Raw genomic sequence first — 21,783 nt, forward strand, 5'->3', positions numbered from 1 at the left:
ACAAAATGTTGTACATCGAGTCATTTTCTAGCAAGCCATGATCCTTTGTACTTTGTTTTTTTTTTTCAATTGGTCGTTGACTTCTAACCGTTAACATCATTTTGAAATTTCTTTCGGCCGCATTATCAAAATTTTTGTTTCCCAAATTTCTCTTGAATATTAAAAAGTAAAAGCAATAATGTCCGCACACAGTCTCACCGAAGAGCAGGAACGCCAGTTCCGCAAGATGTTCGACATGTTCGACAAAAATGGCGACGGCTCAATCACCACCACAGAGCTGGGAGCGGTCGTGCGTGCCCTGGGAATGAACCCTTCCATAGCGGAAATCGAACAGATGATCCACGAGGTGGACCTGGACGGAAGCGGGTCGATCGAGTTTAACGAATTTCTCACGCTGATGGCTCGCAAGTCGAGGGAAGGAACGTCACAGGAAGAACTTCGGGATGCGTTCAAAGTTTTCGACAAGGACGGCGATGGGTTTTTGACGGTTGAGGAGCTGTCGGCTGTTATGAAGAACTTTGGAGAACGATTGACCGACGACGAACTGGCGGATCTGCTGGAAGAGGCAGACATTGATGGCGATGGAAAAATCAATTATGAAGAGTTTGTAATCATGTTGAGTAAATAGGTTGAGGCTAACTTATCATTTCAACTTTATTTCTGCGAAAAATATATAATACGTACACCTGTAAACAGCTGATGTTTGATTTTCAAAATAACCTTAGTTATCATTTGCAGCAAAGCCACTGAAGCTGAGAATAAACAAATTCGGAACACCCTAAATAGAGCTTTCAAACGAACTTGTAACTTGTTAATCTTATTGATACACAACTGAAAACAGAAGATAAGTTTTTAATTCTTGGATTGTGGACTCATTGAGTATATATTCGACATTTACATGATAACGTAAACCATACTTACCTTACCGGTCAGGCTAAGGCCTGAGTGGCCTCTGCTGTACATATATGTCTATATATATATATATATATATATATATATATATATATATATATATATATATATATATATATATATATATATATATATATATATATATATATATATATATATATATATATATATATATATATATATATATATACATATATATATATATATATATATATACATATATATATATATATATATATACGTTAGGAGGAAGCCTGCCCCAGAACCCCAACACCAACACAGATAGAAACACCAGGGTGGCAACATCGACATAGCAACAACAAAGTAAGGCGCCATGCCACATTGGACGAACGAGCAGGCGCTATGAGGAATTGCACTTTGGCAAACGCATAAACTGATGACACGCATTAATCGATTCGACCGATCACCCGATCGACGACGGACCCACATAAGAACAGTCACCAGGCGGATAGGTTTGCTGAGTTGACATAATGAGTTTATAAAAGCCACTTTCAGTGTCTAGAATAAGTTAGTCTTAATCGTGAGTTGTAACTTAGTGTTTAATTGAATAAAATTATTTTTTTTATCGAATGCTAGACAGCATTCTAATTATTGGCGCAGTCTTCGGAAAAGTGTGTGGAAGTAGTGAAGGACTTTGAGTGAAAATAGTGAAACCAAAGACATTACGAAATTTCCAACTTTAGCAAACTTCAGTGTGAAGAACCGGATCATCGGCAACAGCCACAGTTGAGGGAATATCATTCTGTTTGAGTGATTCGGAAGCGACAGAAGGACCCACACGCAACAACCTACAACCCACGGGACAACCACGAGACGACTCCGGGATGAAAATTATTCTCCTGTAAGTAAAACCTTCTTTTTTTAAATCATAAAGTGATCGAAAAGAACCACATTGAAATAACCAGTGCTAGTGATACGAGTGAAGAGGGCATATCTTCCATTTCCATCCACGGCATTTAATTATTTTCATACGCGATCAGTCGCACAATAAACCCAAGTGAAACGGGAAACATAGTGTCTAGTGACAAAACAAAGAAAAAAAAACTACAATCATGAATAATGATTACCAAGTTCAACAAGACGGGGAACTGCCAGACGTTCCATCGCCAACACTTGAAGAGCAGCTAATTGATCAAATTACCCAGCTCACAAACAATCAAAACATGCTGATGCAAACGATTGCCGAACTGAAGGCAAAAAACGACGATCCGTTCCTAGCTTTTAGAACACCGGATCCCGTCAAAAATCTGCCCACATTTGGTGGCAATAAAAAAGAAACTAGCGCATGGCTAGAAGATGCAGAAAATACTCTTGACTTATTTAAGGAATACAGAGGGAAACCGATGTATTCACAAATAGTCAGAGCGATAAAAAACAAGATTATTGGCGAGGCTAAAGGAATCCTGATAGCCGCCGGTAACCCCAACAGTTGGGACGAAATTAAATCCGTTATTATTAATTCATACGGGGATAGGCGTGATCTTACAACGCATATACAATCCTTATTGTTACGAATGCTCGCATTACGTTTCGTGCTTAGTGGACCTGGCAACCCTGAAACTAAAGTATCGAGGATTCGATCGGAGCTGCCTATTGAAGTGAGATGCGGTGATTCGGCAGTGTAATTTTGTCCGTGAGTCCGATAGGAACTACGAGGAGAGTGCACTGTGTTAGGAGAGTTGTTTGTCCCGCGAACCGATACTATTTTGTAAGTTTAATATGTAATGAAATTGTAATAAAAACTTTAGCTAATAATGATAATAAATTGCAGTATCGAAGCTGCTCGAAATAGAAGCTGCTGTTGATAAGGTGTCAATGTTCCGAACGCGACATGCCTCCTAACAAACTTCGATAAAAATAATCCATCCACCACAAGCCTTCCGCCATGGACTGTACGTTGCGAGAACTTTCCCTTCTTGAAGAGAAGAATAAGTTATGGCGGAAGGAACACGCAGAACGAGTGAAGCGTATGGAACAGTATTATGATCAAGAGATTGCGAATATTGAAGAGGAATTCAAAAGAGCCGTACAGAAACTTAATTCGGATTTCAGCGCTCAGCGGAAAGCAATACTACGGCAAAACAGTGGGTGTGAAGTCAGCAATGGAGCGATGGTGGAATCGATTCCTTCAAGTGATGAAACCCAGCCGAAAAAGTACTGCACGAGAGCAGTGGATCCGAAAAATGCCGACTCTCCCGAAACATCTTCGCAAACAAAACTCTTGTCGAAGCCATCTACTGTTTCACAAAGCGCTATCAACGGCGATCTAGAGTCTATATCTCATCAAGAGCGCAGAGAGATCACCGAAATGCTATCAGCTGGTTCTCCAACAGCTGTTTCGTTTGTGAGCATACAATCTATGACGTCAGCTTTACACAAGCTGGGGAAGAAGCAGATACGTTATTCAATTCCAAAGAATGAAATAATCTACGACCGAGTCTACGACATCAATCCCAGAAAAACAACTATCAACTTTGTGCAGTGCTTCGCTTACGGGGTCTGTGTAAACTACGACGACGCAGATCAGGTAACTGACCGAGTGCCGTATCCTATGGGGAACGAAAAACAATGCATGCGCGGTAGTAAGCAAAGCAAACATCATCGTTTGAAACCGTTGTTGTTCGATCCCGGTGGTTATCGTTTGAATGATTTGAATGGAGCTCATCAATGCATACAATCACCAGCACGGAAGAGGAGAATGATGATCCGACTAATATGGGACAGGCTTTGCAGCAGAAATTATAATTCCGGAGCAGTGGATGGAGCCACTTTGTTTCACCCGTGCCTACTACAATTGCATATACGGAGGTATGGTGCTGCCATCTGGATGAAGTTTACTGTTTCGCAAACCTTAATGAGTACTCACATGGAACATCGTATCAACACTATTTCACATTCGAGGTTTGGAAGATCAGTTTGTTACCAGCTCCACGGGGGGGAATGTTACGAATGCTCGCATTACGTTTCGTGCTTAGTGGACCTGGCAACCCTGAAACTAAAGTATCGAGGATTCGATCGGAGCTGCCTATTGAAGTGAGATGCGGTGATTCGGCAGTGTAATTTTGTCCGTGAGTCCGATAGGAACTACGAGGAGAGTGCACTGTGTTAGGAGAGTTGTTTGTCCCGCGAACCGATACTATTTTGTAAGTTTAATATGTAATGAAATTGTAATAAAAACTTTAGCTAATAATGATAATAAATTGCAGTATCGAAGCTGCTCGAAATAGAAGCTGCTGTTGATAAGGTGTCAATGTTCCGAACGCGACATGCCTCCTAACACTTATTTTACACGAATCAGGGAAAGAAAACCCTACAAGAATATTATAACAAAATTAAAACAATCGATACAGCCATTAAATCAACGGCAGCAACGATTGATGACTATAAAAGCTCAACGAAAGCAATAAATAGTCTTGTGAGTCTTATGACACTCACCAGATTTATAGACGGCTTATCGGATGAACTATCTTTCCACGTGAGAAGTTATAGACCAGAATCACTGGAAGAAGCGTACGAAATCACAGTTCAATATTCAAACGCCGCTTATAGGCAAAAATTAAACAAAAAACCCACACAAGACCGCCAGTGGCACGCGGATAAAAGAGCACAATCTCAGCCACAAGGTCAAGTACCATCAAATCTTCAGAACCCGCAAGCAAAGTTTAACACCCAGCAATCTCAAAATCTAAATAATAAGTTTAATGGATCAGGAAGATTTAGAAACCAGAAAAATAATATAGATGACGACGTTTCGATGCGAACGGCCAAGTCAAAAATTGAGGTGAATAACCACAACAGCTGTGCAACGCAAAACGAATGCGGTAATTCGAGGGAGAAAGAATATGACACCCCACATCAGCCGGACGACTCAGTGCTCGAGTCAGACGATGATGAATATTTAGTTGATGACGAGCTAAATTTTCTCGAGGAAGAGACGCTAAAGGGAAAAACGTGAAATGTAACAATTTTATACCTTATATTTCAATAAAAACATCCAAAGGAGAAATGAAATTCTTGGTCGACACTGGTGCGAACAAAAATTACACTAGTTTACAGCATTTTTGAACTCGGTAAGCTTATGATCATTTTTGGTGTAGAATCATGCCCTCAGTTCGAAAACGCGAACGAAAAAAATTACAGTAGAGCGGAAATTTTTTCGACTTTCCATACAAGGTTGACGATTTGAAATCGATTTTTGTTCTATTTTTAAGCAAAGTCGCTCACTTCAAACATCTCATTCTCCGTAATAAATGCTCCGATTGAGCTGAAATTTTTACTGTAACTCGCCTACATATGATATGTCAAATAAACGTCGAGAAAAAAATTTTAAGTTGGTTTTTTCTTATTGAAAAAAATACATTTCTTCAAAAAATTTTGGGAATTTTGCTAAAATTTAAGAAGTTCGTCCCTAAAACTCGCCAATATCTTGAATTTCATCAATCTGACGCAAAACCTGTATTCAGATGATCGAATGTTATTGTATTCAGCTTTTAATTTATGGAAAAAGATTTAAAATTGGTTGAACAAAACGCAATATATTTGAATTTTAGTAAATTACATATTTTGAAAAGTTGCAAAACTCGATATTGAGCTAAAACTCAAAAACTGTTCTACTTAAAATTTTTTGAAGGTCGGTTTCGAAATCAGCACTAAATTGTGCTTCAAAAATTTTGGTCGTTGACAGAAGTTCACGACTTTCATTTTATTTTGTAAACTTGTGTTACATTTCCCCCGAACACGTGAATATCGATAACTGTAAAAATGAGACTGGAATCCGAGTAACGAACATAAATGGAACCATAACTATTAACAAATCTGTTTCATTTGACCCTTTCCAAATTAACAAAAAGCTAAAATTTTTTGTTTTTAAATTTCATAAATATTTTGACGGGTTGATCGGCTATGAGTCGCTCAGAGACCTCAATGCTCAGATCGACATAAGAAAAAACACTTTGAAAATTGGTAGAAAAACCTTCCAGATGCTCAAACGTTTCCCAGATAATCAGCAAAATATCAATATAAACGAGCAAGAATTCCAGTACATATCGCTTCAAACAAAAAAAGACGGTGATTTTTTGATAACAGATGAAATAAATTATAGCTCATTTAAAATTTTACCCGGCCTATACAGAAGCACCAATACCAAAGCAATTGTGGCAATCCAAAATATTTCAAAATGCACTCAAGAGATTAATTTAAATCAAGTCAAATTAGATAACGATCCATTCGATTTGATGGAATTGCCAACGCAAATTGACCCGACTAACTATAATTTTCGCGATGACCACATGAATAATGAAGAAAAAGAAGCACTTCAAGAGGTTATTAAGCGAAACAAAGAAGTTCTTTACACGGAGTCTGATAAACTTTCATTTACACACAAGATTAAGCATAAAATTCGCACTACAGATTGCATTCCAGTGCACACGAAATCTTACAAGTATCCTTACGCGTTCGAAAACGAAGTTCAGGAACAAGTAAGAAAAATGTTAAATGACGGGATAATTAAAGAATCAATCTCACCATACACGTCACCTGTATGGGTAGTCCCGAAAAAAACCGATGCAACCGGTCGAAAAAAGTTTCGTCTAGTCATAGACTACAGGAAACTTAATGAAAAAACAATAAACGACAAGTATCCAATACCGGAGATTACAGATATTTTAGATAAACTGGGTAGAGCTACCTATTTTACTACCATTGACTTAGTGTCCGGTTTCCACCAAATTCAAATGGCAGAAGAAGACACAGAAAAAACAGCATTCTCGGTAAACGGAGGGAAATATGAGTTCACTCGTATGCCATTTGGGTTGAAAAACGCCCCGGCAACCTTCCAGAGAGTTATGGACTGTGTATTAAGAGAACTAATAGGAATATGTTGTTTCGTTTACATGGACGACATAATCATATTTTCTAGCTCTCTCCAAGAACACAAGAAACACATCGCCCAAGTTTTACAAAAATTGAGAGAGGCTCAATTAAAAATTCAACTTGATAAATGTGAGTTCTTCAGAAAAGAAACTCAATTCCTAGGGCACACTGTTTCTGAAGAAGGTGTGAAGCCAAACAGTGACAAAATAGAAGTCATTAGAAAATGGCCAATACCTAAAACAGAAAAAGAAGTTAGACAATTTTTAGGAACATTGGGTTATTATAGGCGATTTATAAAGGATTTCGCTAAATTAGTAAAACCACTAACAGCACTACTCAGAAAAGATGCTGAATTCATAATTACAGAGGAAATCAAAGAAAGCTTTGAAAAATGCAAACAAATTTTGACTTTAGACCCTGTGTTAACATACCCAGATTTTAACAAAGAGTTTACACTAACAACAGATGCAAGCGACTTTGCAATAGGCGCTGTACTTTCGCAAGGGTCAGTAGGTAAAGACAGACCTATAGCTTACGCATCAAGAACTTTAACCCAAACAGAAGAAAGATATTCTACAACTGAAAAAGAATTTCTCGCTATTGTATGGGCAGTTAAACATTTCAGACCGTATCTGTACGGACGCAAATTCAAATTGTTCACAGACCACCAGCCTTTGACATTTTCCATGACTAACGCAAACCATAGAATCATAAGAGGTAAACTCGCGTTAGAAGAATTCGACTACGAGCTAATATATAAACCAGGAAAACTAAATTCGGTAGCTGATGGTTTGTCTCGAATTAAAGTCGATGAATTGAATGCGAACTCGCAAGCATCGATGGATGTCGAACCTTCGGAACATGAAAAAGACACCGATCAAGAAAGCGATGGAATGACGGTGCACTCCGCGGACTCTAGTGACGATTATTACATACGTTACACTGAGAGACCTATAAACTTTTTCAGAACCCAAGTGATTTTCAGAATAAGTGGTAACGATATCAACACGTACGAACAAATCTTCCCCAGATATCATAGACACATAATCGCCAAGAGTGAATTTACAGAAGAGGATATAGTCGAAACCCTTAAGCAAAAACTTAACCCTAGAGGAATAAGCTGCATTAAAATTCCTATATCTCTTGCTCAATTACTTCAAGAAACATTTAAAAAACATTTCTCATCTAACAAAATCTATAAGGTATTCATTTCAGAAACTTTACTACAGGACGTGAGAATGGACAACGAGCAGGACGAGCTCGTGAGAGAAACACACAACTATGGGCACAGAGGACCCAAAGAGAACCGAATACAAATCTTACAACAATATTTCTTCCCACAGCTCGACCGAAAGCTTAAAATTTTCTATGAATCTTGCGATATCTGTAAAAGAGCCAAATATGACAGAAGGCCACCAAAATTAATTCATAAAAGCGTATTTGGAGATAACCCTTTCGATCGAGTACACATTGACATATTTTTTCTCAAAGGGCAAACGTGGCTTACTATAGTTGATTCTTTCTCAAAATTTGCAAACGCGATCCCATTGCCATCCAGAACAATAGTCGACATAAAAAACGCTATTACAGAGCACATACGACATTTTGGCAGACCAAAAACTATAGTAGGTGACCAAGAGCCATCTTTCAGGTCAATTGATTTTATCGGGTTTTTGAACGACTTAGGCATCGAAATGCATTTCGCTAGTAATTCTAACTCCAACGGAATAGTAGAGCGTTTCCACTCTACACTAATCGAAATTTACAGAACGAACAAATCGAAGTTCGAAAATTTGAACACAACAGAAATGATCAACATCGCGGTTGACATTTATAATAATACATTTCATCAATCGACGAAACGACAACCTCGTAGTTTAATTTTTAACGAATCAAAAGTCATAAATATGGAAGAAATTACGGAAAAATTCAAAAATCTGCATTCGGCGGTAAAAGTAGAACTTCTTAAGAGGAAAACTAAATACGAAGAAAAGCACGAAAATAAAGAAAAACCTAAACCCCTTGAAGCCGGAGAAAAGAAATACGTTAAAATATCCCAAAGGTTAACCAAAGATAAAGACCCATTCAAACTCATAACAATCCAAAATGATAACGATTTAACATTTCGCGATACAAACGATATTAAAATCCATAAAAACCGAATAAAAAAGTAATAAAATAATAAAATCGATAAATCTTTAATTTCAGATTCATATCAATCGCCACTGCAACAGTTTACCAAGACATTAGCAACCATAATGGATTAATAACCATCAACCTACATAAAGTGAGAATCAGAACAGGATACCATAGAATCATTCATAAAGTAGATCTCAATGATGTACAATCAAACTTGTTATATATTGAAAATGTCAGTAATCTATTAAATCTTACAGACCACCTAGCAGATACAATTCTATATAAACTTAATATTGCAAAAAACAAGCTGAACAGCCTATATCCAAAACGTCATAAGAGAGGATTAGTTAACGCGCTAGGAACCGTAATAAAGTTTGTAGCAGGAAATCCAGATAACGAAGACCTTGAACTTGTACAACATAATTTGGAAAAAAATCGAATCAACCGAGAACCGCATTATAAGCAACCAGGATAGACAGATTAAAATCAATAACTCTTTACAAAAAACGGTTAATAAAGTATCAATTACAATAGCCAAGATTGCCAAACGAATGAGTACGGACAGGGAAACGTTCAGGAAAGATGTAGAAGAAATTAACTTGATTCTAAATTTGGATATAATCATTAAAATTCTTGAAGACATAGAAGAACAAATTATTTTTTCAAAATCAAACATCCTTAACAAAAACATTTTATCCCGCTTAGACAAAGATTATATCATTGGATTTTACAAAAAGCAAGGGATCAAACTTTATTTTGATGACGAAATCTTGGAATCTGTTAAATGTATTACAACACTGAAAGACGAGCGTATTGTTTTTATAATAAAACTACCAGTTGTAGAAAGTCAAGAATATCAGCTCATTCAACTAGAGGCAACAAACATCAACGGGAGCAGAATCAATTTGGAGACCCAGTATGTGGCCAAATTCAGAAAGTCCATGTACAAGCAGAGCGAGAGATGCGTGTTATGCGACAACACTCACAAATTAGCCGATGAGTGTGTCTACAACATATTAACCAACCAGGCGGCAAAGTGCAACATGTCCAAGGATACAAACCAATTCATTCTAAAAGAGATCATCCCAGGTACCATCCTTCTTGATACCCGAGTTAGGGTACACGTTTACGACTCTTGTGGATATGACCGTATTATAGCGGCTACCACAATAATTGAAACGGAAAATTGCACGGTAAAAATACACAATCAAACGTTCTTGCAAAACTTCCAAACCTTATCGAATGCCGAGTTTTCCACACCCATTTTTGGGAAACGTATTGAAGCAAACAAGCAGATCGCCGATGTAGAAGAAGTCCATCAGGCACACTTGGAGAACTTGGAGGAGATCGCAAGGATCCGATTGCAGCTGTCCAATTCACAAATGATCGGAGGAGCCACTATTGCCTCCATAACCATTTTTCTTTTGATCATAGTCTATCTTCACAGATTCAGGAAGCAGTGCTTTGGTAAACCAACAAACACCAAGGCAGAAATCATTGCGGACAAGGTAACCAGTCTGGAGACGATATCATCAGAGGGAAAGCCAACACCTTCAAAGTTCATCCCTCTCCCAAGGCTTACGAGGTTAGAAGTCCAGGAGAAGTCGAACGAGGACGCCCGACACTTAAGGGGGGAGACGTTAGGAGGAAGCCTGCCCCAGAACCCCAACACCAACACAGATAGAAACACCAGGGTGGCAACATCGACATAGCAACAACAAAGTAAGGCGCCATGCCACATTGGACGAACGAGCAGGCGCTATGAGGAATTGCACTTTGGCAAACGCATAAACTGATGACACGCATTAATCGATTCGACCGATCACCCGATCGACGACGGACCCACATAAGAACAGTCACCAGGCGGATAGGTTTGCTGAGTTGACATAATGAGTTTATAAAAGCCACTTTCAGTGTCTAGAATAAGTTAGTCTTAATCGTGAGTTGTAACTTAGTGTTTAATTGAATAAAATTATTTTTTTTATCGAATGCTAGACAGCATTCTAATTATTTATATATATATATATATATATATATATATATATATATATATATATATATATATATATATATATATATATATATATATATATATATATATATATATATATATATATATATATATATATATATATATATAGTTATGGACATCCCTAAGCTCTACCCACGATATACGGTCTCTACCATCGTGGACTAGATGCTGACCAGGCACTTGGCAAACCGCCATGAACACCAACCCTTGGCGACAACGAACTTTGGACGACGAGCATACAGTTGCTGACAACGCAGTCAGCAATCCACCATGAGGACCGACCGTTGGCAACATCGAAGCCCCGAGCGACGCGTGTCAATGCCCCTGGGACGGCAACGGTCACCAATACTTCGATCGACGCAATCCAGGCCAACATCATCCGATGGCCTTTCGCTGATGCCAGCAAGATTCTCATCGAGCCCCACCGGAGGACGCAGGTGCGCCCTCAGCCCAGGTGGTCGAGGCCAGCCAGTTAGGAGGGAACCTTGAGTGCGAGCAGTTAGAAGTTCTAAGTGAAGTCTGATAGAAAAGTGTGGCCTTCAGCCGTAGGGAAAACTTATGTAGCAAGTTCTAAGTGAAGTCTGATAGAAAAGTGTGGCCTTCAGCCGTAGGAAAGACTTATGTAGCAAGTGAAAAGTGAATGATTAATAAAATTCGGGACTTAGTGTCCATAAGTGAAGAAAAAGATTTCTTTTTAAAAAGTCAGATGTGAAGTCCCGTATATTTGTATATATACTATAGTAGCTGTCTCCATTCTACTCGGTCCATGGCTTTGTGTCTCCAGTTCCGCACTCTGCGAAGGGTCCGCAGACCGTCCTCCACCTGATCGATTCATCTAGCTCGCTGCGCACCACGTCTTCTTGTACCGGTCGGATGGCTCCCGAGAACCATTTTAGTCAGGTTGCTATCCGACATCCTGATGACGTGACCCGCCCACCGTAGCCTCCCGATGCAGTTCGTGGTTCATTCGCCTTCTTCAGGTCACGTTTTCCATCTGCACTCTGCCGTAGATGGTAAGCAACACCTTCCGTTCTAAAACTCCAAGGGCGCGTTGGTCCTCTGCACGTAGGGTCCATGTTTCGTGCCCATAGAGGACTACCGGTCTAATCAGCGTTTTGTAAGTTTGTAGTTAACTTCGTGTTACAGCGAACTTTATTCGATCGTAGAGTTCGGCGGAGTCCAAAGTAAGCACGATTTCTTGCCACAATGCGTCTCTGAATTTCTCTGCTGGTGTCGTTGTTGGCGGTCACCAGTGAGCCCAAGTACACGAATTCTTCAACCGCCTCGATTTCATCACCGTCGATAGAAATTCGGGGTGGCGGGCGCGGTGATTATGACTTATCTGATTCGCCTGGCTTCACTCTTTAGTCGGATGTAAGTTTCCGCCATCGTCTCAAACGTTCGAGCTATAATATCAATATTATCAGCTGAACGAACTTCGTGAAAATCGTTCCACTCGTGTTTATCCCCGCTCTCCTTATTACACCCTCTAAAGCAATGTTGAACAGCAAGCACGAAGGACTATCACCTTGCCCTGCGAGATTCAAAGGGACTCGAGAATGTCCCTGATACTCGAACTACGCACATCACTCGATCCATCGTCGCGTCGCCTTGATTGATCGTATCAGTTTATCCGGGAATCCGCACTCGTGCATAATCTGCCATAGCTGTTCTCGATCGATTGTATCATACGCCTATTTGAAATCTATGAACAAGTGATGTGTGGGCACATTGTATTCACGGCATTTCTGCAACACCTGACGAATGGCGAACATCTGGTTCGTTGTAGCGCGTTCACCCATGAATCCAGCCTGATATCGCCCCACGAACTCTCTTGCAATCAATGATAGACGGCGGCATAAAATTTGAGAGAGTATCTTGTAGGCAGCGCTCAGTAGTGTGATAGCGCGATAGTTCCCGCAATCTAAGTTGTCGCTCTTTTTATAGATGGGACACACGATATCATCCATCCATTCCTCCGTTAATACTTCATCCTCCCTAATCTTGGTAATGACCCAGTGTAGTGCTCTCACCAGTGTTTCTCCACCGTATTTTAGAAGCTCGCTTGGTAGTTGATCTGCTCCAGCGGCTTTGTTATTTTTCAACCGGCCAAACTCATCCTCAATCTCTTGGAGGTCAGGGGCCAGAAGTCTTTAGTCCTGTGCACATACTCCTAGATAACCATTACATACAATTAAAGTGAATGAATAAGCATTCAGATGTCCTACCAAGAAAATTCGTTATATCTTTTTTCCCACTCAAGTAGAAAAACGTGCTGAATTGAATGCATTTACATCAAAAGTAAAACTCATCGTTTAAATCTACAACACAGCTAGTACGTCCTTCATTAGTGGCTAAAAGGACCAAAGAGCGAATTTCAATGTGCAAATTTGAATTTAAATGTAGGAACACGTACTGTCCCACTTCCAGCAGTTTTCCCACTAACAGCGAAAACCATACACACTAATTAACGCTTTAGGCGACCCATTTCACCTTCTGCTGCCGTTGGTATGTGATTTCAAATAAATTCATGCTTATTTCTTGCTATTATGTTGTTCAACCCCTCGCAATATAGATTCACAGCAGGGAGGCCTCACATCGGAAACCGACGAGGACGACAACAGTGACATCGACATCGACATCGAGGACCGTTCCTCTCCGGAATCGGCGGTTTACACGCACCATTCTCAGCATCAGCACACGCAATTGAGTTCTTGTGGTGGAAACACTGGTTCAATACTGGCAGGGAACCACCATCACCAGGGCATGATATCTGGATCGATTAGTGTCGATGCACCGAATGGTCTGATCATCAAGGCTGGCAGAAAACCACGGCGGCGACGAACGGCATTCACCCATGCTCAGTTGGCGTACTTGGAAAGGAAGTTTCGGTGAGTAATAACTAATCAATTATTGCAGGAAGCTCAAGATACAAACCAATCTAGGAGAATGAGAGGCATAACGCCTCCGCCCCATCTAAGCATTAACCTAAAGTTATGCTGATTCTCAATATTTCATCTCGAAGAGAAGTTTACTTGCCTTGCCTAAGCAAATTAGGCAAAATATAACATTATTAAAAATGCTCAAACGTCATCAAAATGCAAATTTCAAAATGTATTGCTGTGCATTTTTTATTAAAATAACTTCAACTGGTTTGCTATCAGAATAGGGAACGTCCATAAATTACGTCACACTATGAGGGAGAAGGGGGGGGGGTGCTTAAACAAAGCGTGACGACCCATACAAAAATTTTAGATTTCCCATACAAAAAGTGTGACATAGGGGGGAGGGGGGTTGAAAATGGTCGATTTTTGCGTGACGTAAGTTATGGACGTCCCCATTAGCGTGGTTCAAAACATCGTTTCTGCTCCACATCGCTTATTTGATCCGTAACCAGATTTTGAGCCTTTTCCCAAAATTTAAGCTGAATTGGTTGAAAATGGAGAGTGCACAAGCCCTTCAAAGTTTGTATGGGAATTACTTTGGGAAAAGGACGTTTTTCATTCAATTGACCGTAGCACTTCCCCAAGTGCCCTAGAGTGTAAGTTGGCACTCCTAGGCTACTCTATCAGCTATAACTTTGCCGAAGATCGCATTCAAATCGGACGCCTCATTAATTAGTTATATCGATTTTTATCCAACTGCAGAAACGTTCAGCTGCCCAGCAGGCAACATTGCTGCACATGGCGCCAAAGATAGCCCACATGTTTCACCTACTATTTTTCAAGGCATCGAATAGTATAATCATCATGATCAAAGATTTTCATTCTGGATAAAAATCGTTAACTAATTAATTAAGCGTACGATTTGAATGTGGTTTTCGGCAAAATTATAACTGATAGAGTAGCCTAGCAGTGCCAAGGGTCAACTAACACTCTAGGGCACTTGGGGAAGTGCTACGGTCAATTGAATGAAAAACGTCCTTTTCCCATAGTAATTCCCATACAAACTTTGAAGGGCTTGTGCACTCTCAATTTTCAACCAAATCAGCTCATTTTTTGAAAGAAGGCTTAGAATCTGGTTACGAATCGAATAAGCGGTGAGAAGCAAAAACGATTTTTGAACCACGCTAATCCCCATAGTGCAGAAATCAGCTGCACACTTTAACAATCGAGTTTCAGGAACAGTGTGTTCCAAAACATCGGAGTTTTCAGCGTGAAATGCGATGATGGCGAACAAAAATGTAAAGCATTTTAAATGAGTAAAATAAAGGTCCATCTCCTTGTCAATAGAAGCGTTTTACTCAATCCCTTTGCGTTGCTAGTTCACAGTAAGAATTTAATGCATCCGGGACACATTAAACACGCTTATTTCAGCATAAATTTATGTTAATTGCACTATTTACAATTTACGGAGTAAATATAGAGCAGTGTCTATGCAGTCTATTTCTCACACAAGTACCAACATTCACACCACAATGCCGATTGCATCACCAATTTCCGAATATTTTGTTCAGGACGGTGACTCTTTACCATTATATTGTGCGTTGCATGAAAAACACGATTATGGCGACTACTTTCCAAGGCCTTATGTGATGGTCGAGGTCAAAATTCAATCGCGGTGCAAATAGCACGTGCAGTCGCAGCAGTCATCACATCGCCCGGCCATGTGGCGACCATTTTTCAAAAATTATCTAAGAGCCCTGTGATGGAAAATTTTTAAACAGGTAAGTTTCCTTAGGCGACAGTCTCGCTCTTTGATTGCGGGTAAAAGTAGTCGCCAAAGTAGATTTTATTTTGATGTTTCGTATATTTTCTCTGCGAATCAAAGCAATCGGATTTCTATGATGAAAACATTTCTGTAGTATTTTGTAGTACCGTAAACCGGGGTCAAAATGATCAGCGGGGTGCAATTGATCATTCGGGTACTACATTGTAATTCCATACTAGGAACTCATAAGCGTCGTTATGGTCTTAAACTTTTTACGTCATCTGATTCGTAGATGTCTAGCGTTGAGCCTTAACATTTAACATTTTTGTGGAGCCTTGGTTGGGAAATTATGTAGCTAATCAGAACATGAAATAGTTAAAATAAAGTTCATTTTATGATGAAATAGTCATTTATTGTGACAGAAATCACTTATTTCAAATGAAATTGCCTACCTCAAGGCGTTTAAGGGGAAATTTCAATATTTAATTTTGCATTTAAAGTATTGAATTCACTAGTAGTAAGATTTTAATTTTAAACGCGTTATTCAGTTTTAGAAGAGCAAAATTAAGTGGAGAAAGTAATTTTCCATTCCAACCGATGCTTAATTTTATACTGATCAATTTCGCACCAAAGTAACTTTTCCAATTTTTTTGATATTTGGAGTTATTTAACTTAAAGTTTAAATTTGTTGAACAAAATTCTGTTACATAATCTTATGGAGATTCACTGGGTACTGGTTTTACAGAAATTCTTTTGGCAATATTTGAATTGGCACTGATGTAACCCGCAAAAGTTGTTTTAAAGTGATCAATTTGACCCCGGATTACGGTATGTATTTTTCAGTATTATCGACTACTATTGAAAGTTTAGAGTTGCAGGCCCCTTGGAACAGCCTATGTGTGAAAGAAGGAAAAATTCAAGGTTAATATATCAGTAGATTCAACAATAATAATTATTGGATACTCTTTTAATGGAGACAGGGAGAAATAGACTGAATTATCTGTAGATACCATATGTTACAAAAGCAATGGAAATATAAAGAGAGATCTATGCTAAGAAAAGAGAAACCATCGTTTTAAAATATCAACAAGTTTTACGTATTCAGAATGATCATGTTGAGGGTGACGGGTCTAATTCCCGGTCGCTCCAGGAAATTTTCGTAATGACATGACACCGAATAATATACTAAACTTTATTTATCACAAAACTGTTTAACCCTTTGAAGACGGCCACCCATCTAGATGCAACTTCGCAGGTCTAAAACATGTTTGTGATGGTCGATTTTCTCGGTTGGGCATATGACCCATCCGTCCCCAAAGGGTTAAAGTATGCTTTATGTTATGGAAACATGTCTGATCAATTTCGACCCGCAGAACCATTTGACTTCGATTTAGTGTACTAAAATAATTCATATAGCTGTTCTAAACTTGACTAGGGTAAACGTACCATAAGTGGTGCTAAAGACGTTGATCGGTAGCTTTTCATTCAAATTTGCTAGGAAAAATGTAAAAACTATCTTTTATTTAAGTTTTTGCTGATAAATCACTTGCATCAACTATAGGTACACGGTTCCTATTATGGTGGTAAAATTTAACTTTGGTTCCTATAGTGGCACATCCCATTGAATTCTGATGGGACCCACCGCTATAGGAACACTACCACCACTATAGGTGCAAAGGGGCAAAAAAATAAGGAAAACAAATGTTTAAAATACGTTTTTCGGCAAATCATGAACACAATACTGAAAAAATGGTGCATCTATTAAAATGTCATTTGCAAGTTTTTGGCCGAAATAGTACTAAATAGCCACTGCCACCACTATTGATACTACCTCCACTAGAGGAGCATTTACCCAAACAATATTTTGTGATATTCGGAAATGTAAAAAAAAAAATCGATCGATATATAGTTTCATTCGATATCTGTAGTAGAGATCTTTAAAGTAATATTTTCTGTATTACAATTGTTCTCTGAACCAGAATAATAACATAAACTTCCTTGTTGCATAACAATAGATCCAAACAAAAATTTATTCTTGGTAATTAAATATGATTTTTCACAAAACCAAGCTATGATAGCTCAACTCATGTGAACAAGCGACTTTTAGTATTGTACAGTTTTCTGTGTGTACATCATGTGCATAAATAAAACTTGTAAGGCGCCTGGACAATTATTATGGTGTAACGCATAAAACGATAAGTTGCACTTTTAATAAATAGCAAATAAATTTTGGTTGGATCTATAGTTATGGAACAGAGCGTATGGCTATATGTGAAGATTCCATAGAAGAACCAAAATTTTAAAAATCAACCCATTTTCGAGACAGAGCATTCTGAACATTTTCAACAAAGTTGCGACAGGCGAAGATGTATAGTTTCTCTAATCGAGCTGACATTTTCCACAGTTAACCAAAGCGACACCTGATAAGTGCACTGGACCGAGAGTTTATTTTTGATCCATCCTAGTACACATTAGTGTGGGTCATCGGAACCGTTTTCACAGATCAAAGCTTTTTTGGCTCTGTTTTGGGTCCTGAGTATCTGTGCAAAATTTGTGCACGATCGGTTGCGTCTACACTTTGCGCATTGCAATTGAAATTTGTATGGGATTTTGTATGAGAAAACATACTTTTTTGCATTTTTGCCATAAGTTGAAAAAGTTTGTCTGAAACTTTTTAACCGAAACTGGAAAAATATAGCCTAGGATGTTCTGAAAAACTTTGTCGAAGACCGCAAAGCGATCCGATACTTGTGAAAATAGTTATAACTAACGAACCGCATGCATGTATTTATGTTTTAACATGTAAAGGAATAACAATAGCAACAAAATCATGCTGTTTCGCCAAAGAATGCCAACGCTATAATTTTTTTTATAAGCATCAGATCACTTCGCGGTCTTCGACAAAATTTTTCAGGACACCCTAGCCTATGTTTTCACTTTATCGGTTACACGGTTTTAGAAAAATTCGAGCTTGTTATGAGAGAAATGCAAAAAAGTGTGTTTTCCCATGTAAAACCCCATACAAACTTCAAACGCGATGCGCAAAACGTAGACTTAACCGGTCGTGCCCAAATTTTGCACACTTATTTGGGTCCTGAAATGGGATCAAAAAAGCTTTGATCTGATGGGATACCATTGAATTTTTCAATTTTCCATATAAACGATGACCCTACGCCTACACATCTGATTCATCGATTAGAATAAATAGAACAGCGAACAATAATAACACCTCCCCAAATCTTTATAAATATTCGAACAAAGCTGATTAACTCTTGTTATTCTCAACTATTTTTTTAGATGTCAAAAATATTTATCGGTGGCCGACAGAAGTGATGTGGCTGATGCGTTGAACTTGTCAGAGACACAAGTCAAAACGTGGTATCAAAACAGACGGTATGTGCATGCTATTTAATCGGTTGATAAATTTAAAATCCATCCCGAAGATTTGGAAACCAATCAATGAAGTTTCGGATTTTTTTTTTTTCAAAATTACTTCGACAGTTTCGTTTGAAATTTTAGTTGTTAGTATATACCCAGTATGGCACTCGTTACTCTCCTCTTTATATATTTGTAGGTATTTACTTTATTTAGTCTCTTCAAAGAACAACATACATTTGAGCTACTGCAAAATTCAGCACCTATTTCAAAGATTTCATATAATTCGAATATGATTTATTCGTGATAAATTATTACGTATTATTATTATTAATGCATCAGTTAATTGTTCAGCTTTAAGCTGGTTAGTCTCTTACACTACCCGACATAAGTATAGACTCACAAAAAGTATTGCTACAATATTACATCACTCTGCCTCACCTCGATATCGATTCGATTCAGGAAATTTGTTGCTTTTGAACTCCTGAATAACTTTGCTGAATACAGTATTTTTGTAAGTCCTCACGTTTTGGAAATAATGGTGGTGAGACAATGTGATGCAATATTGTTGCAATACTTTTTGTGAATTTATACTTATAACCTTTTATGACGGGTAGTGTATACACTATAGAACAAATCAACTAAATTGAACTTTATCATACATTTCAACCATGTAGGACCAAATGGAAGCGCCAAAACCAGCTCCGGTTGGAACAGTTACGACATCAAGCCACGTTGGAGAAAGAATTGATCAACAATCAAGAACCGACGGCAAATTCCATTCAATGCTGTCCCACCTCTCTGTCATCGTTCAGTCAAAATCCGTGCAATTTTCTCACGTCGGCCGCCGCAGCGGCAATCTTCCGGAACGTGTCCTACGCACATGGTTGTCCCCTATAATTTGATGCGCTATGCCAGCCATCCCCCGCCCCTATTGCTCCAGATGAATGAAATGTTATGACTGATTTTTGACACACCGCAGATTAGAGGAACTTGTCATGTATTTTGGTGTAATTTATGATGTATAGGAAGATGAATTGTAAATAGCTTGGTGTTTGTTACGACGGCTAATAATAATGATAAACCTGTAATGATTACGAATACAAAACTCTGCAAACAAGCTTCCTCCCTGCTGCTTTATCAATCAGAGAATGCCCGCCGGAAAGCTGAATAGCTCAATTACACTCCCACCGAGAGAGATCGAAAACCGACCGCCACGAGGGTAAGTATAATGATAAACATTAGCCCGAAAATCACCCACAAAACACTTTCCACTTTGAAGTGCCTAATTGATATTACGTTGACATCCGCTCGCTCTTTTGTGCGACAAATTGATACACAATTTAGACGCCAATTGTTTGAGCAAAGCTACTGTTCTCTTCTTCGCTAAAGTATGAATAACAATCCCAACTCAATCTTATTTCAGACGAATCTAAGATGTAGCAGGAAAAAAAACGAACCTACCAAATTTATGCATAAAATATTTTCCATCCGTCGTGGTTGAAAATCTGCTTTTTCACGCCGCATGCTCCCCCAGCTTCAGCGTCATATTCACATAATCATGATTTTTCCAGCATGAGCTCAAGAGGGTCACGTGCTCGGAAGAATTATTCGATCCGCAAATGCACCCTTAATTTGCACATAATGGAGAAGTAGTGTGTCTTTTCAAAGGGCCTGACTGGATGAAGCATTTGATGCATCGTTGATGCTGTTCTGACTTCGGCGATTAGAAGGGTTCAGGTAAGTGGGAGCATCCTATTTGTTCGCAATATAATGAAAAGAAATGAAAAACTAAATCTTGAGTACTTATTGTTATCACGGGAAACTGGAATCAGAAAAAGCTATTGTGTAGTTGCTTCTTGTAAAACAGACGAACGATTTTTGGGCGTCAAAATGGTACAAACCGACAACCTGGAAGATGTGTTCAACATAACTCCCCAAGATACGGTAGAATATTACGAAGAATATTTTTTCTGGATATCCTAGGTCATCCAAACTATTCTTGAGTTTAGATCCTAAAGTCTACGGGTGTAACGGTAACTTCTTTCATGCCCAGTAAGCCTTCTGAAAGTTCAACAGACAGTATCAGATCAGTCGGGATAGCCTAGGTCATCCAAACTGTTTTTGAGGTAGATCCTAAAGTCTACGGATGTAACGGTAACTTCTTTCATTATACAAAGCTATGATTTGTTATTTATCATGTCCAGTAGGTCTTCTGAAAGGTTAATAGACAATATCAGATCAGTCAGTTCTTGAGTGTAAATCCTAAAATCTACGGGTGTAACGGTAAATTCTTTCATTATGTAAAGCTACGATTTGTAATATATCATGTCCAGTAAATTATCTGAACGATTAATAGACAATATCAAATCAGTCGGGATATCCTAGGTCATCCAAACTGTTCTTGAGAGTAAATCCTAAAATCTACGGATGTAACGCTAACTTCTTTCATTATGCAAAGCTACGATTTATCATGTCCATTAAGTCTTCTGAAAGGTTAATGGACTATATAAAATCAGTCGGGATATCCTAGGTCATCCAAATTGTTCTTGAGTTAAGATCCTAAAGTCTACGGATGTAACGGTAATTTCTTTCATTATACAAAGCTACGATTTTTAATCTATCATGTCCAGTGAGTCTTCTGAAAGTTTAATCGACAATATCAGGGTAGTCGGGATATCTTAGGTCACCCAAGCTGTTCTTGAGTTTAGATCCTAAAATCTACGGGTGTAACGGTAACTTATTTCATTAAAAGCTACGGTTTGTAATCTACCATGTCCAGT

General features: G+C 38.6%; 3 protein-coding genes across 4 annotated transcripts in view; all 3 read left to right on the top strand.

Moving 5' to 3' along the window:
• Nucleotides 1–21,167, top strand: part of LOC109405271 (barH-like 1 homeobox protein) — a 43,176-nt gene extending 22,009 nt beyond the window's left edge. Inside the window, exons 2-5 of one of the 2 annotated variants that reach the window (XR_003893236.2) lie at nt 13,551–13,866; nt 18,923–19,018; nt 19,678–20,222; nt 20,427–21,163. Coding sequence is in view for 1 of the 2 variants with exons in the window: in XM_019678306.3 (XP_019533851.3) it covers nt 13,551–13,866; nt 18,923–19,018; nt 19,678–19,900 (635 nt within the window). In the remaining variant the exon portion in view is untranslated. Of the gene's footprint in view, nt 1–13,550; nt 13,867–18,922; nt 19,019–19,677 lie in introns of both variants that reach the window. The other variant, XM_019678306.3, reaches the window with a different exon arrangement.
• Nucleotides 50–693, top strand: LOC109405273 (calmodulin-beta-like). Its single transcript, XM_062842227.1, has one exon. The coding sequence runs from the start codon at nt 179–181 to the stop codon at nt 626–628; it is 450 nt and encodes a 149-aa protein (XP_062698211.1). The 5' UTR covers nt 50–178; the 3' UTR covers nt 629–693.
• LOC134284048 (uncharacterized) lies at nt 1,164–4,162 on the top strand. Its single transcript, XM_062842226.1, has 2 exons — nt 1,164–2,641; nt 2,705–4,162. Exon 2 carries the CDS (start codon nt 2,819–2,821, stop codon nt 3,968–3,970), a length of 1,152 nt encoding a protein of 383 aa, XP_062698210.1. The 5' UTR covers nt 1,164–2,641; nt 2,705–2,818; the 3' UTR covers nt 3,971–4,162.
• Nucleotides 21,168–21,783: the final 616 nt, after the last annotated feature.

This window comes from Aedes albopictus, chromosome 3 (genome assembly GCF_035046485.1).
Source record: "Aedes albopictus strain Foshan chromosome 3, AalbF5, whole genome shotgun sequence".
Lineage (NCBI taxonomy): Eukaryota > Metazoa > Arthropoda > Insecta > Diptera > Culicidae > Aedes > Aedes albopictus.

Excerpts from the sequence above, each read along its gene's own strand:
- LOC109405273 (XM_062842227.1), top strand. The coding sequence starts at position 179 with ATGTCCGCACACAGTCTCACCGAAGAGCAGGAACGCCAGTTCCGCAAG.
- LOC134284048 (XM_062842226.1), top strand. The coding sequence starts at position 2,819 with ATGGACTGTACGTTGCGAGAACTTTCCCTTCTTGAAGAGAAGAATAAG.